Source organism: Hipposideros armiger, unplaced genomic scaffold, assembly GCF_001890085.2.
Source record: "Hipposideros armiger isolate ML-2016 unplaced genomic scaffold, ASM189008v1 scaffold_95, whole genome shotgun sequence".
Taxonomy (NCBI): Eukaryota; Metazoa; Chordata; class Mammalia; order Chiroptera; family Hipposideridae; genus Hipposideros; species Hipposideros armiger.
In genome coordinates this window covers 8,554-21,899 of record NW_017731445.1, presented here as the reverse complement: position 1 = coordinate 21,899, position 13,346 = coordinate 8,554, and the positions used below count along the sequence as shown (strand labels likewise).

General features: G+C 36.8%; 1 protein-coding gene and 1 pseudogene across 1 annotated transcript; one reads left to right on the top strand and one right to left on the bottom strand.

Annotated features, from left to right (window-relative positions):
- Nucleotides 1-1,056: 1,056 nt before the first annotated feature.
- On the top strand, nucleotides 1,057-2,124 carry LOC109384476 (26S protease regulatory subunit 10B pseudogene; annotated as a pseudogene).
- Nucleotides 2,125-4,892: 2,768 nt separating this feature from the next.
- INSL6 (insulin like 6) lies at nucleotides 4,893-13,261 on the bottom strand. The gene is made up of 2 exons (XM_019645886.1): nucleotides 12,956-13,261; nucleotides 4,893-5,683 (listed from the first exon to the last, which is right to left on the bottom strand). Exons 1-2 carry the CDS (start codon nucleotides 13,236-13,238, stop codon nucleotides 5,331-5,333), a joined length of 636 nt encoding a protein of 211 aa, XP_019501431.1. The 5' UTR covers nucleotides 13,239-13,261; the 3' UTR covers nucleotides 4,893-5,330.
- Nucleotides 13,262-13,346: the final 85 nt, after the last annotated feature.

The window sequence follows — 13,346 nt, the reverse complement described above, 5'->3', positions numbered from 1 at the left end:
CTATAACTATTATTTACAGCTATCAGTTCAGAACTCTCAGGCAGACCACATTGTATTTTCTCCACAAAACAGCCACCCATCCTAATGTACTTTATCATAATAATGATACCACAATTCTCTGAAGTCATCAGAGCTCAGAATCCCTGAGTAAAAACCTTTGATTCTTGTTTTTATCTCTTGTACTTTTTCCATTCATCCTCCTTACTGTCTCCATCAATCTTTTCTTTTTCATCCCCTTATAATTTCATGCCTGTACTTTTGTAATGACCTAATTCTCTCAATAGTCCTGCACATCACTCTCAGGTCATTCTTCCCATAGTACAGTTTTAGCCATGTCACTCGTTTGTTCAAAAGCTTTCTACCTCTCTCCATTTCCTACAAAATAAAGTTCAACACCCCAGAATGTCACCAGAGGCAGAGCCAGGTTTTAACATCAAAAGGAAGGGAGTCTGGGGTAGGGCTTGCCTTGTTGGTTGAACAAGAAGAAAGTACTTTTTTAAAAAAGACACCATTATTTGACAACCTTTCCTACCTGTCTCCATGTATTACTTTCATGCTGCTTTCACTAGCATCCTTTCATCATAATCTTAACTGTTATGTCAGTATAAGTTGAAAAAGTACCACTTTTCATGAAAATTATGCTTAGGAGGGATAACTCCATCTGCTTCCCTTGTAAACTAGAATTCTGTCATTCCAAGACCTCCAAAATTTGTCCCAAACTGCCTTACTGAGATTTACCTCCTGCTATTCATCAATAATAATTTCCCAATCTAGCCAAACTAGTTTATTCACCATTCATTTCATGAGAGTATCTGTAGCGTGGACTAGAGACATGGGGATAGAAATGGAAAGAAGTATACAAATATTGCTACTGATGGATTGGATGACGGGGGTAAGAAAAAGGAACACAAAGAGCCAGATGATAAATGAGGGCAAATATAAAATAGTTTCCTCCTTGCTGCTTTCCTTAAAATTGGACTGGGCTGGGCCATCCATGCCCCTCCTTCCAGTGCTGCTGTCTGCCCTCATCCCACCTCCTCCCCCTGCCCAGTGGTCATGGCCATCCTTGGCATCCCCTATGAGTGATCGCATCTCATCATGGCAGATCATAGAGATAATGAGCTTCAAATCTATGACAAAAAAAGATGCTGGAAGACAAAAAGATCAACAGTTGTCTTATACAGTTAGGGGAACAAGTAAAAGAACTTACCAGTCAGTATGAAAGTCTGAAAATGATCTGGAGGCCCTACAGTCACCAAATCTGGGTAGATTGTGGGTGAAGTACTTAAGAAATTAATGGAAGAAAAATTCATTGTTAAAGCTACAAATGGACCAAGATATGTTGTGGGTTGTCATTTTCAGCTTGAAAAAAGTAAGCTAAAGCGAAGAACAAGAGTTGCTTTGGCTATGATTATATTGCCATTTGCTAAGATCCACTGGCTTATGGCGTGTTTCTTAAGGACACAGGGAATATTTCTTTTTCCTGAGATTGGGAGGTTATCAGAACAGATCAGAGAATTAAGAGAGGTAATAGAACTATCTCTTACAAACCCAGAATTATTCCAGTGTAGGGATAATACGCGTACCTCTAAAAATCTGTTTGTTTTATGGACCACCAATTATAGGAAACACTAATAACAAGAGCTAATGTTAGGCAGCTGGACTGCAACTTCCTAAATGTTGTATAGTTCTATTGTAGACAAGAGCATTGGTGAAAGTGCTTATTTGATTAGACAAATGTTTAATTATGAAGGGGTCATCAGTCATGCATCATTTTTATGGATAAATACATACCATTGGTGGATATTGGGTTTCTGAAAGCAGTTCGGCTGATAGATTCAGAGGATTTTAATGGAGTTACTCAAATGGATACAGTTAAAATTATGGCTACAAACAAGTATAGTGAATCCTGCTTTGCTGTTGCCAGGTAAATAGAAAATATAATATATTGACTTATTTATATGCAAGATTAGACATTGAAAATCCATGGAGGTACCATTACAAAGCATGATAAAATTATTAGAAAAAATCATGACGTTTTCAGATAGCTGTAATGGAGCAGACTTGAGAAATGTTTGCACTGCAGAAGATATATTGATAATTCATGCTGATTATGAGACTTAGTGTAGAAAGACTTCATGAAGCAATCAGAAGTGGCTGATTTTAAGATGTGGAAGTAAAAGATATAAGACAGGAGGAAGAATTGAAGTATACTTTTGAAGAGGTCTTAAGCTGCATGTGAAGTGGTGTATTATTTAGAGGATGGACTGCAAACAGGCAAGCCACTGCTAATTATTTGGAGTTTCCATTTAAGATGAAACCCATTTATCTTACTTGCCTTAAACCAATTCAAAACCACTTTCTGAACCAGTGTCAGGGGTTTTATCACTCAAGGCCACTCAAGAGAACAGAAGCCACATCAGGTATTTTAACAGAAGTTTTAATGTAAAGAGTTAGACTTGTGTTAGAGGACTGAAATAGAAAAAAGTCAAACACTAAGGTAACACAGAAATTTAAAAGATAAAGCTTTAGGAAGCAGCTACAATGCCTAAACAAAGGGAAGAAGTTGAGGTTATCAAAATCTAAAACCTTGGAATGGCATCGTTGGCGCTGGGGCCGAGATCTCTGAGGAGAATCTCCTGCTCAGCTGATGCTTGAGTTGCAGAAGCTTGGTGGAGGGCCCCCCAAGAGATGGGCTTCAGACCTTTGAGAAAGAGACACCAGTCAGATGGTGTTAGTATCTGAGGGAAGGTGACAAAGCTGGTTATGGAAGTTGAGGATAAAAGTAAACAACTGCCATTACCAGTGTGCAGAAATGCTGCTGGGGTGATGCTGAAAGAAACAGGGAGCAAAAGAGGAAGGAGTCTCTCTTTAGTGCCCCATTGGCAGAACCTAATAGGAACTGTGGTTTACAGGATTCAAGTCCCAGCATCACAAAGCAGAATAAAAAATGAGATTTGGGTTTGAGAGCCATTGGATTACTGACTCATCCAGATGGTCAAGCAAAACAAAGCAGAGGCTAAATAACGTCTCCAAATTAAAATGTATGGATAATTTCTGCTCATGATTTTATTGACGTTAGGAGTATTGAACAAGAACCTTGGATTAATTAAAATCTTCATCACTAACTAGCAAGTAACTTAACATGAAGAAGCCTCAACAAGTTGCTAAGTATTAAGGCATCTCAATTTTCATTCAGTTTTTTCCTGCTTCAGGATAGCTCTAAGGCAGCAGTTCTCAACCTGTGGTTCGCAACACTTTCACAGGGGTCACCTAAGGCCATCGGAAAACAAAAAGATATTTACTTTACGATTCATAACAGTAGCAAAATCACAGTTATAGAGTAGCAACGAAAATAATTTTATGGTTGGGGGTCACCACAACATGAGGAACTGTATTAAGGGGTCGCGGCATTAGGAAGGTTGAGAACCGCTGCTCTAAGGAATCTGTAAGAAAAATGTGAGTGTTCTACCCAAATGCACAAAATCATTGTTAGCACAATTACAAATATTCCAAAACAGATTCTAAGTCAAAAAGCAAATTAAATACACCCTAACATACAAAGTATTAAAGTGTGTAGGAAAGTATATAGCTATGCAAAAACCACACTTGATTAATCTCATAATGTTCTAATTTGGACTTTTGATGTGTATATATTAGTAAACTGATAAACTGCATTTTTATTCACAAACTATAAGTACAGACCTATAATTCTTCAAACTGGCTCAGTTCATCACAGTATTCTGTCCTAAGTGTAGGCAATTCTCAATGGTGCATTTTCATCTGATGCCATGCAGGCTTATTCGACCACTCAACCATGATATAATCTGTCATTTTGTATCTAAACAGGTGGCTCCCTATGTTTAGAAAGATAACAATGTAGACTGTACCCTGGAACTGGTAAAAAAATTTTTTTCAAACATTAATTAATGCATTGTAATTGTCTATGATGTAGATATATGTGGAAAAGAACCTTTGTCCTAGAAAATAACAGAGCCAAATAGGAATAAAAATTTAATTGAAAAGAACATTACAGTACATATTTTGGAAAGAAACTAGAGAAAGATTTCAAATGATGCTTACTCACTAATTAATGGTGGAAAGTAGGAATATCACTTTGAATTCCTTGGATTAAGTTCTGCTGTAATTTGTAGCATTAAAAATATTTCACATATGGACATAAAGTGGAAAAAAAAAAACCAAAATTTAGTGTTGTTGAATGGAGGAGATACACAAGCACATAAACAGGATTTAAAAAATATTCATATAGTGATTCTATTAACAGTGGTTCTTGATCTTTTAACCTACTTCATAATGACCCAGAGGGCCTATAAAAATGCAGACAGCTGAGCCCCATACCAAGTTTCTGATTCAGTAGGTCTGAGGTGGGACCTTAGAACTGCATTTCTAACAGGTTACCAGGTGATGCTGACACTGCTAGTTTGGTCAACCCTCTTCTCTGACTAAGCCAGAATAGTGTCACATTAATTATATCAGTACCTTCCTAGCAAAGACAGAGTATCTTAGATTTTGTAACCGAAAGAGATTAACTAAACTCTCTTTAAGACCTCAATAGAAACTGAAGAGATTTCTGACCAGCTACTATAATAAAACTCAAGGAATTAAAAGTGTACCTACTATTTTATAGGAAAAAAGAATGGCTAGAAAAGCATTAGATTAAAAAAACAAAAACAAAAACAAAGAGGGTGTACCTAATAATACAGTATAAGAGCTCCTGCTAGGGGTGGTAGTTGGTTATGTTTTTTTTTAATTAAAGTTTATTGGGATGACAAATTGTTAGCAAAGTTACATAGGTTTCAGGTATACAACTCTGTAATACATCATCTATATATCACATTGTGTGCTCACCACTCAGAGTCAGTTCTCTTTCCATCACCATATATTTATCCCCTTATTTTTAAGTTGGTGGTGCAGATGGATTGGCATCTGGAGTGAGCCTAACAGTCATGGACATTAGTCTATATGTCACACAGATAGAATGCAGAACATTCGACAATCCTTTTAAATGCAACTTAAGAGAGTTTCAACCACCATGACAAGGATGAGTAGGTGACATCAAATTCTTAGATGTCAACATAGATCATGCCATCTCCAGTAACATCTTCAAATATAAAAATTATGAAAAATCAGGGTCAACAAGGAAAATACTAAGATTCCTATTAGCACCATCCAATATTGTCAAGCACTTGCATGTACATTCAGGTGTTGTTCACAACAGAGAAGCTACAAGGACAATTACCAAAAAATAAATAAGTAAAAAGTAAAATAAACATTAAATTTTTATTTAGTTAGTGTAATTCCTATGATGGTTAGTATGTCTCAGTCACAGCTGATGCTTCTTCTTTCTTTAAGTTTTTATAATCAATATATGGAAGGCATGCAATATTAAGTTCTTCTTTTGTACATCCTTTAAGACAACACTTTTCTGAGTACCCTCTGCGTATTCTTTGGGGATGATTCCCCCAAAACAATTTGCTTAATGTTTGAACTTTGTTTGTATTTTTCTTCTGAAATTCTACAATCTTATGAATATATGAATTGATACCACGTGATAAGGAAACTTCTCTTGTCTCATTAGGTAGCAAGTTGGCCTTCTTATACTCAGGCAGTGACGACATCTCCAAACTGTTTATTGCTTCTTCCTGAGAGGCAGAAGTAGACACTGTTGAGAGAGAACAAAAAATTCTACTTTATTAAAATCTTCCTTTAGCTGAAAATGTAATCATAACACTGGGATACTAAAGTCAGCTAATTATTAAAAAACAAGTAATCACATTTTAAATAATAAAGTGGTTATTCAAAAGCAATATATATATTTTAACTAAAACACTTGTAGGTAGTATTTTCCTATAAAAAGATTTAGAAACACTTGCACATTTTTATGCAAAAAAAATTTTTATTGAGATATTCACATGCCATAAAATTCAGCATTTTTAAAGTATATAATTCAGTGGTTTTATTACATTCACAAGGTTGTATAACCATCACCACTATGTAATTCCAGAATGTTTCTGTCACCCAAAAAGGAAACCCTATACTCATCAGTAGTCATTCTCATTTCCCTCCTTATCCAGCCCCTGCCAACCACTAATCTACGTTTGATCTATGGATTTTCCTATTCTGGCAATGAAATCATATATATGACCGTTTGTGGCTGGTTTCTCTCACTTAGCATAATGTTTTCGATGTTCATCCGTGTAGTAGCAAGTATTAGTACTTCATTCTTTTTATGGCTGAATAATTTTCCATTGTATGAATATGCCAAATTTTGCTTATCAGTTGATGGACATTTGGGTTGTTTCCACTTTTTGACCATTATGAATAGTGCTTCTATGAACATTCACATACAAGTTTTTGTGTGAATATGTGTTTTCAATTCTCTTGGGTATAGACTTAGGAGAACTGCTGGATCATATGGTAAATTTGTTTAACTTTTTGAGGAACCACCAAAACTGTTTTCCATAGTAGCTGTACCATTTTACAATCCCACCACTGTTATACTAGGGTTCCAATTGTTCCACATCCCCACCAACACTTTGATATTTTCCATTTTTTCAATGATAGTCATCTTAATGGATGTGAAGTGGTATCATATTGTGGTTTTGATTTGTGTTTACCTAATGACTAATGATGTTGAGCATCTTTTCATATGCTTTTTATATATCCCCATTTATAGAAATATCTATTCAAATCCTTTGCCAATTTTCAAATTGGCTTATTTGTTTTTATGCATATATTATAAGTATGTGGTTAGTAGAAACCATTTTGTTCTTCATTGACATATAAAGACATGGAGAAGTGGTGATATTTTCAATCAACTGACTGTTACTGTTATACTGCTGTCAACTCAGTACAATTGGAAAAAAATTAAAACAACTCCAGAAGGTAATTAGTTGGAGGCTTGTTGAATATCTGTTATTGCTCTAGCCCATATACAGTCCCTTCCAGGATACATCTGTAGAGCCAGCACTTAGGCAGCCATGTTCTGAACCACGTGACTCCACCCTATAGCCACAGTTGAACAGATTTGAGGTTGGCACCTGAACCCAAAGAAACTAATCTACTACAGTGATCAGTAATCCATGCCATATGAAAAATATAAGTTGGCCCAATGAGAGAGATATCCTTCTCTTTGAAATAAGAACTAAGAGTGAAAAAAAAGATGAGTCAGTGAGAATCAAAAACTGAAAGGATACTATGAGGCTTGTCATGAGAAGCTGAAATCATAAAGGAACATAGGTGCTAGAGGAGAAAAGATTCAGGAAGAAGGAGGTGGCTTTTATAGCTGATGTGATTCCTTGGGCTTTCCAGAGCCTTTCCAGGTCTTGATCTTGTTTTTATAATAACAATCCTCCCCTTTTTCTTAAGGTTGTTTAGGTGAATCTCTGTCTCATGTAGTGCAATGAGAACACTCTTTAATTTTTTATTTAATAAACGTCTAAGCTAAACTACGGAACATTAAAACTTTAGGATAGATATTAAAGAAATAATAAATAATAAGTCATCTAAGACAGATATGTATATGATTAATTAAAATGTGTTATAATTAGCAGAGTATACTGAAGGGAAACAGTGAATTAGGTTGTCTTGGCAGGTTGAAGAAAGGGCTTCCTGTATGAGATGTGCCATATTCTGTCACTTAAGGGGGAGAAAATCAGACAATAAGAAGGAAACTTTTTCATAAATGAAGGCAACTTGGCACTAGTTAATGAAAACTACCTGTCAAATTGGGGAGGGAATTTAAAGAGGAACAAGCTGTACTCATCAGGAAACAAGAAAGATTAAAAATGAGTCTTCAAATCAATGAATTTGAAAAAGAGCAACAGACAGAACCTAAAGAAGAAAGAAGGAATCAATAAAATACAGAACCAAACATATAAAGGTTTAAAAAGCCAAAAGTTGATTCTTTAAAGGATTAGTATAATAGATAGAATTCTAGCCAGACTAATTAAGAAAAAAGAAATATGAAAATGAACAAAATACAATAAGAAAAAAAAGAACTACAGATTTATTTTTATAAATGAATATTATGAGTTATTATATATTTAAAAATCAAAATGAAATGGATGAATTCCTAGAAAAATACAAGATGCCTTAATTGTCACATGAAGACATAGAAACTTAAATATATCAACAATATTCAAAGAAATTAAAAGGGTAGTCATGGTTATCACCTCCCCAAGAAGATAGACTTGGGGTGATTTAGAGGTGGGTTCTACCTACTTTTCAAGAACAGTGAATTCTAATCATATACAAGTTGTTACAGGGAAAGTGAAAAAGAGCAGAAGATGCCCAGCTCATTTTAAGAAGTTAGTATAACCTTTATTCCAAAACTAGAAAAGAACAATATGAGATTAAAAACAAAAAACAAAAACAAAAAAACCCCACAACTCATAGGCCCATTTTACTTACAAATGTTTATTTGTAAGTCCTAATTAAGATATTAGTTAACTGGGCCGGCCGAGTGGCATGTTGGTTAAGAGCTGGCTTAGGACACCAGCTCTGAGTAGCATGGCCCCAGTTCGGATCCCACATGAGGGCCAGTGACACTGCCCTCTACAACTAAGATGGTGAACAACAGCTAGACCTGGAGCTGGGCTGCCTGAGTCGCTGGTGACGGCATAGGCTGCAGCCCCTGCTGCAGTGGGCTGCCATAAGCTACCATGTGTGGCCGGCAGCCGGCGTGAGCTGCCAAGAGCCACCGTGAGCAGCCGTCCAGAGGCCGGCGACCGATCTGCTGGGAAGAGCCCAATGAAAATACCAACATGGGCCAGTGAAGCAACATACTCCACAACTAGATTGAAGAACAAAAGGACAGCAATTTGTCTGTTCCCCTTCCCTGATTCCCCAACGCTGTTCCCCTCCCCCAATTCCCCAATAAAATCTTAAAAAAAAAAGATATTAGTTAACTGAATCTATAAACATATTTTACAAATAATTAAGAAAGAGTTTATCCCAGAAATGCAAGGATAGGTCAAGATCACAAAATCTATCAATGCAAGTTACCACATTAAGAGACACCCATCCTTACTCTCAGCTGATTTTGCTTCTTACTTTATGAGAAAATTGAAGCAATCAGAAGAGAACTTGCATTTGCTTTCTTCACCATTTTTTTTAACTCATCTCTTAACATCTGTACCCATATAATCTGTCTTCCTACCTATATCCATAGGTGAGCTATCCACTCTAAAGCCAATTCCTCCACTTATAGACTAGATCTCATCTCCTCTATTCCAGGATATCACTCCAGCAATCCTTCTCTATATCCTTCATCATCAATTTTTCACTTCTATTGAATCACTTCTATCAGCAAACAAATATGATATTTCTCCCACTAAAAAAACCCAGAAACACAAAATCACTTCTCTTGGCCCTACTTACTCTGCTAGTTACCATTCTATTTCTTTTCTCCCCTCTGTAACAAAACTTAATAATTTTCTATATTTACTAATTCACTTTTCTTTTCTCATTCTGTTTTAAACCCACTCTAATCAGGGATGTTTTGAATCAGCAATTTGGAAGAAAAGATAACAGAAAATACTCAATGACAGCAGCAAAAAGGAAAAAGAATGCAAAAAATTGAGGCTAGTTTAAGGGGCCTCTGGGACAACATCAAGCACACCAACATTTGCTTCATAGCAGTACCAGAAGGAGAAGAGAAGCAGCAAGGAATCGAAAACTTATTTGAAGAAATAATGACAAAAAATTTCTCTAACTCGGTGAAGGAAATAGACATCCTAGCCCAGGAAGTGCACAGAGTCCCAAACAAGATGAACCAAAGAGGCCAACACCAAGACACATCATAATTAAAATGCCAAAGGTTAAAGACAAAGACAGAACCTTAAAAGCAGCAAGAGAAAGGCAGTTAGTTACCTACAAGGAAGCTCCCATAAGACTGTCAGCTGATTTCTCAACAGAAACTTTGCAGGCCACAAGGGACTGGCACAAAATGTTCAAAGTGATGAAAAGTAAGGACTTACAACCAAGATTACTCTACCCAACAATGCGATCATTTAAAATTGAAGGAGAGATAAAGAGCTTCCCAGACAAGAAAAAGTTAAGAGTTCATCACCATCAAGCCAGTATTGAAAAAAATGTTAAAGGGACTTCTTTAAGGAGAAGGAAAAAAAGATCAAAACTATGAAAAATAAAATGGCAATAACCACATTCTTATCAATAATTACTTTAAATATCAATAAATTAAATGCTCCAATCAAAATACATAGGGTGGCTGAATGGATAAGAAAACAAAACCCTTACATATGCTGCCTTACAAAAAGACTCACTTCAGATCGAAAGATGCATACAGACTGAAAGTAAAAGGATGGAAAGAGATATTTCATGAAAATAGAGACAAAAAAAAAAGATGGGGTAACAATACTTATACCAGACAAAATAGACTTTAAAGCAAAGGCTATAACAAGAAACAAACAGAATTGGGATTTCTGGGTAATTATCCAAAGAAATCCAAAGCACTATATTGAGGGGACATGTACATCCATATGTTCATTGCAGCATTATTTACACTAGCCAAGATATGGAGGCAACCTGGGTGTCCATCAATGGATGAATGGATAATGAAGAGGTGGTACATACACACAATGGAATATTACTCAGTCATAAAAAAGAATGAAATCCTACCATCTGCAATAACAGGGATGGACCTAGAGGGTATTGTGCTGAGTGGAGTAAGTCAGACAGAGAAACACAAATGCCACATGATTTCACTTATATTTGGAATATAAAGAACAAAATAAATGAACAAACAAAACAGAAACAGATGCATACCTACAGAGAACATTTTGATGGTTGCCAGATAGGAAGGGTGTTGGGGGGATGGGTGAAAAAGGTGAAAGGATTAAGAAGTACAAATTGGTACTTCTTAGTACCAATTAGTCATGGAGATGGAAAGTATAGCATTAGGAATACAGTCAATAATAATTTAATAACTATATATGGTGTCAGGTATGTACTAGATTTATCGGGGTGATCACTTTGTAAGTTGTATAAATGTCTAATCACTATGTTGTACACCTTAAACTAATATATTGTATGTCAATTGTAATTGAAAACTAAAGGAATTATTTTAAAAATTAATGTAATATGTCACAAACAGTACATAATGAAAAAGAAAAAGACTGGTTATGTAAAAAAAGGAAAGAAATATTCTCCATAGTAGACGTTGTCACGAAAAGACATTCCAAGCTCTTTTAAAATTTAATAACAAACTCAAGCTTGGATGTCGGAAAGTAAAATTTTGATGATAGTAATATAGGTAGTGAAAGCACAGTATTTGATGTTAGAGAAATGCCCACCCAAAATGGAGTACAAAGGGAAGGTGCTCCTCGCACTTCAGGGAGAAAAGAATAAGGAAGAGAGGAGAGAGGTGTACTAGACCCTTGTTACTCAAAAAGCATCATCCAACTAGCAGCATCAGCATCACACCTAGGAGCTTGTAAAAATGGAGATCCTCGGTCCCCATCCCAGACCTACTGAATCAGAATCTGTATAGTAATGGTATCCATGATTCGTATGTACATTAAAGTGTGAGAATCACTGAATTAATGTACAAGTGGAAGACTTCAGGGAGAGGCACTTCATTATAAAACAGGATAAAATGAGTTTATATGTAGGTAGGTTTGATGGTGGAAAATGATCAAGATTCAGTATGATGGTTTCTATTATTTGTCTTAAAAGTTTTCATTCACTTAACAGCACTAATCTTATAAGTTTCATTCATTCATTCATTCATTCATTAAAAAAGAAGTTAATGAGTGCCTATAATATGCTTAGCACTTTTAAAACTTTGTTTCAGTCAACTATATTAGGGTCTCTCTCTTGGCATGATAGTTCTAGCTTTTCCTTTATTTCAAAAATCTTGACTTTGACTTTTGGACTTTCGTCCAAATCAAATAAATCGAATTACTTTTAAAAGGCAGTAATTTCAATTACATTATGCTATGGACAGTCTACAAATAAAGTGCATTTCCTTTTAAAATGGCAAACCATATTGGGACTAAAATGTTAGTCACAAAATGTAAAAACTTAGTTGGACGATAACAATAGCTCTGAAACAAGAATATTCTTCCTAAAGACTGCTTAAAAGGATTAAGTATAAATTCAATATATATTAAGCACATACAACGTGCTAGGCCCTCTGCCAGGCATTTCAGATTAAAACATGCATGAGGTAGTCCCTTTACTATGGTGTAGTATAGGAGGCTGGCCTTGTGGGAATGAGGCTTGTGCAGTGGCACCGACCCAATGCTTCGAAAGACCCTGCATTTTGTTTAATGGTCTATTATCGGAGTCTTGAAATTCTCAATAATTTTATCTTTGAACTTGTAAGTGAAGTCTGATGGGACAGCGGACTGTGTGTGAGCAGAGGGCATACACACAAGAAAGGAAAAAAGCTTTATATTTTAGTAACTTTAATGGCCCTTGCCTGCTTTTTTGATCAAGGGGCATTTTCATCTTGCACTGGGCAGGCAGGGCCAATTACGTAGCCGGTCTTGATGAGAGTCAAATAGAACTAAGTGTTAATAACTGTAGTCGAGCGGAGAATGGATGAGTAGCTATGGAAGAGTCAGTGACGACTCCACAGGGAAAATGACACCTAAGTTAGCCTTTGAAGGACAAAATGGAGTTTGCCAGGTGACGGGTACTCCAGAAAAGGAAAGCTAGGGAAGAAGCAGCATTCTTACAAACATGTGCAGATTTATATGTGCACATTTCCTCTAAGTTAAAAAAAAAAGGCTTCATAGAGGTTTTGTATATCCAAAATATACTAGTTTATAAAATTTTTTTATTTACCTGTGTACTAGGCACAAATTCCATTTCCTGAGGGGGAAGCTCACCGCCTGGCAGAGCAGATTCAGGGCTAAGAAATGTACAGAGATGAACAAACATGCCTTTGGTTTTTAGATTTTTTTACCTGCGTTCGTGCCTCTCCCCCAGACCGGGAAAGTGGTTTGGGAGCTTTCTAACCGGTCGGGTATGAAGCTTTCAACCTTCTCGGCGGCCTGGGAAAGCAGCTGTGTGAAAGGGGTATTCTCCTCCAAGTGGCTCCAGTCTGCATTGCCACAGAGTTTTACTATTCCTTCCAGCAGGTGCCTTCCGCACAGCTTCCTGGCTCTGCTGCTGTCGCTCTGCTCACAGGAGAACCGTCCCGGCAGGAGCCCGAACCACAGCAGACACATGCAGAGGAGCCGCAGCATCCCTGGGGCCCTCAGCCAGTTCGGCTCCGCGCACTAACTGCCGGCCGCCTCCGCCGCCGTCCGCAGCTACCCGCGCGGGTCCCGGCCCCCGCCCCGCCCCCGGCCCCG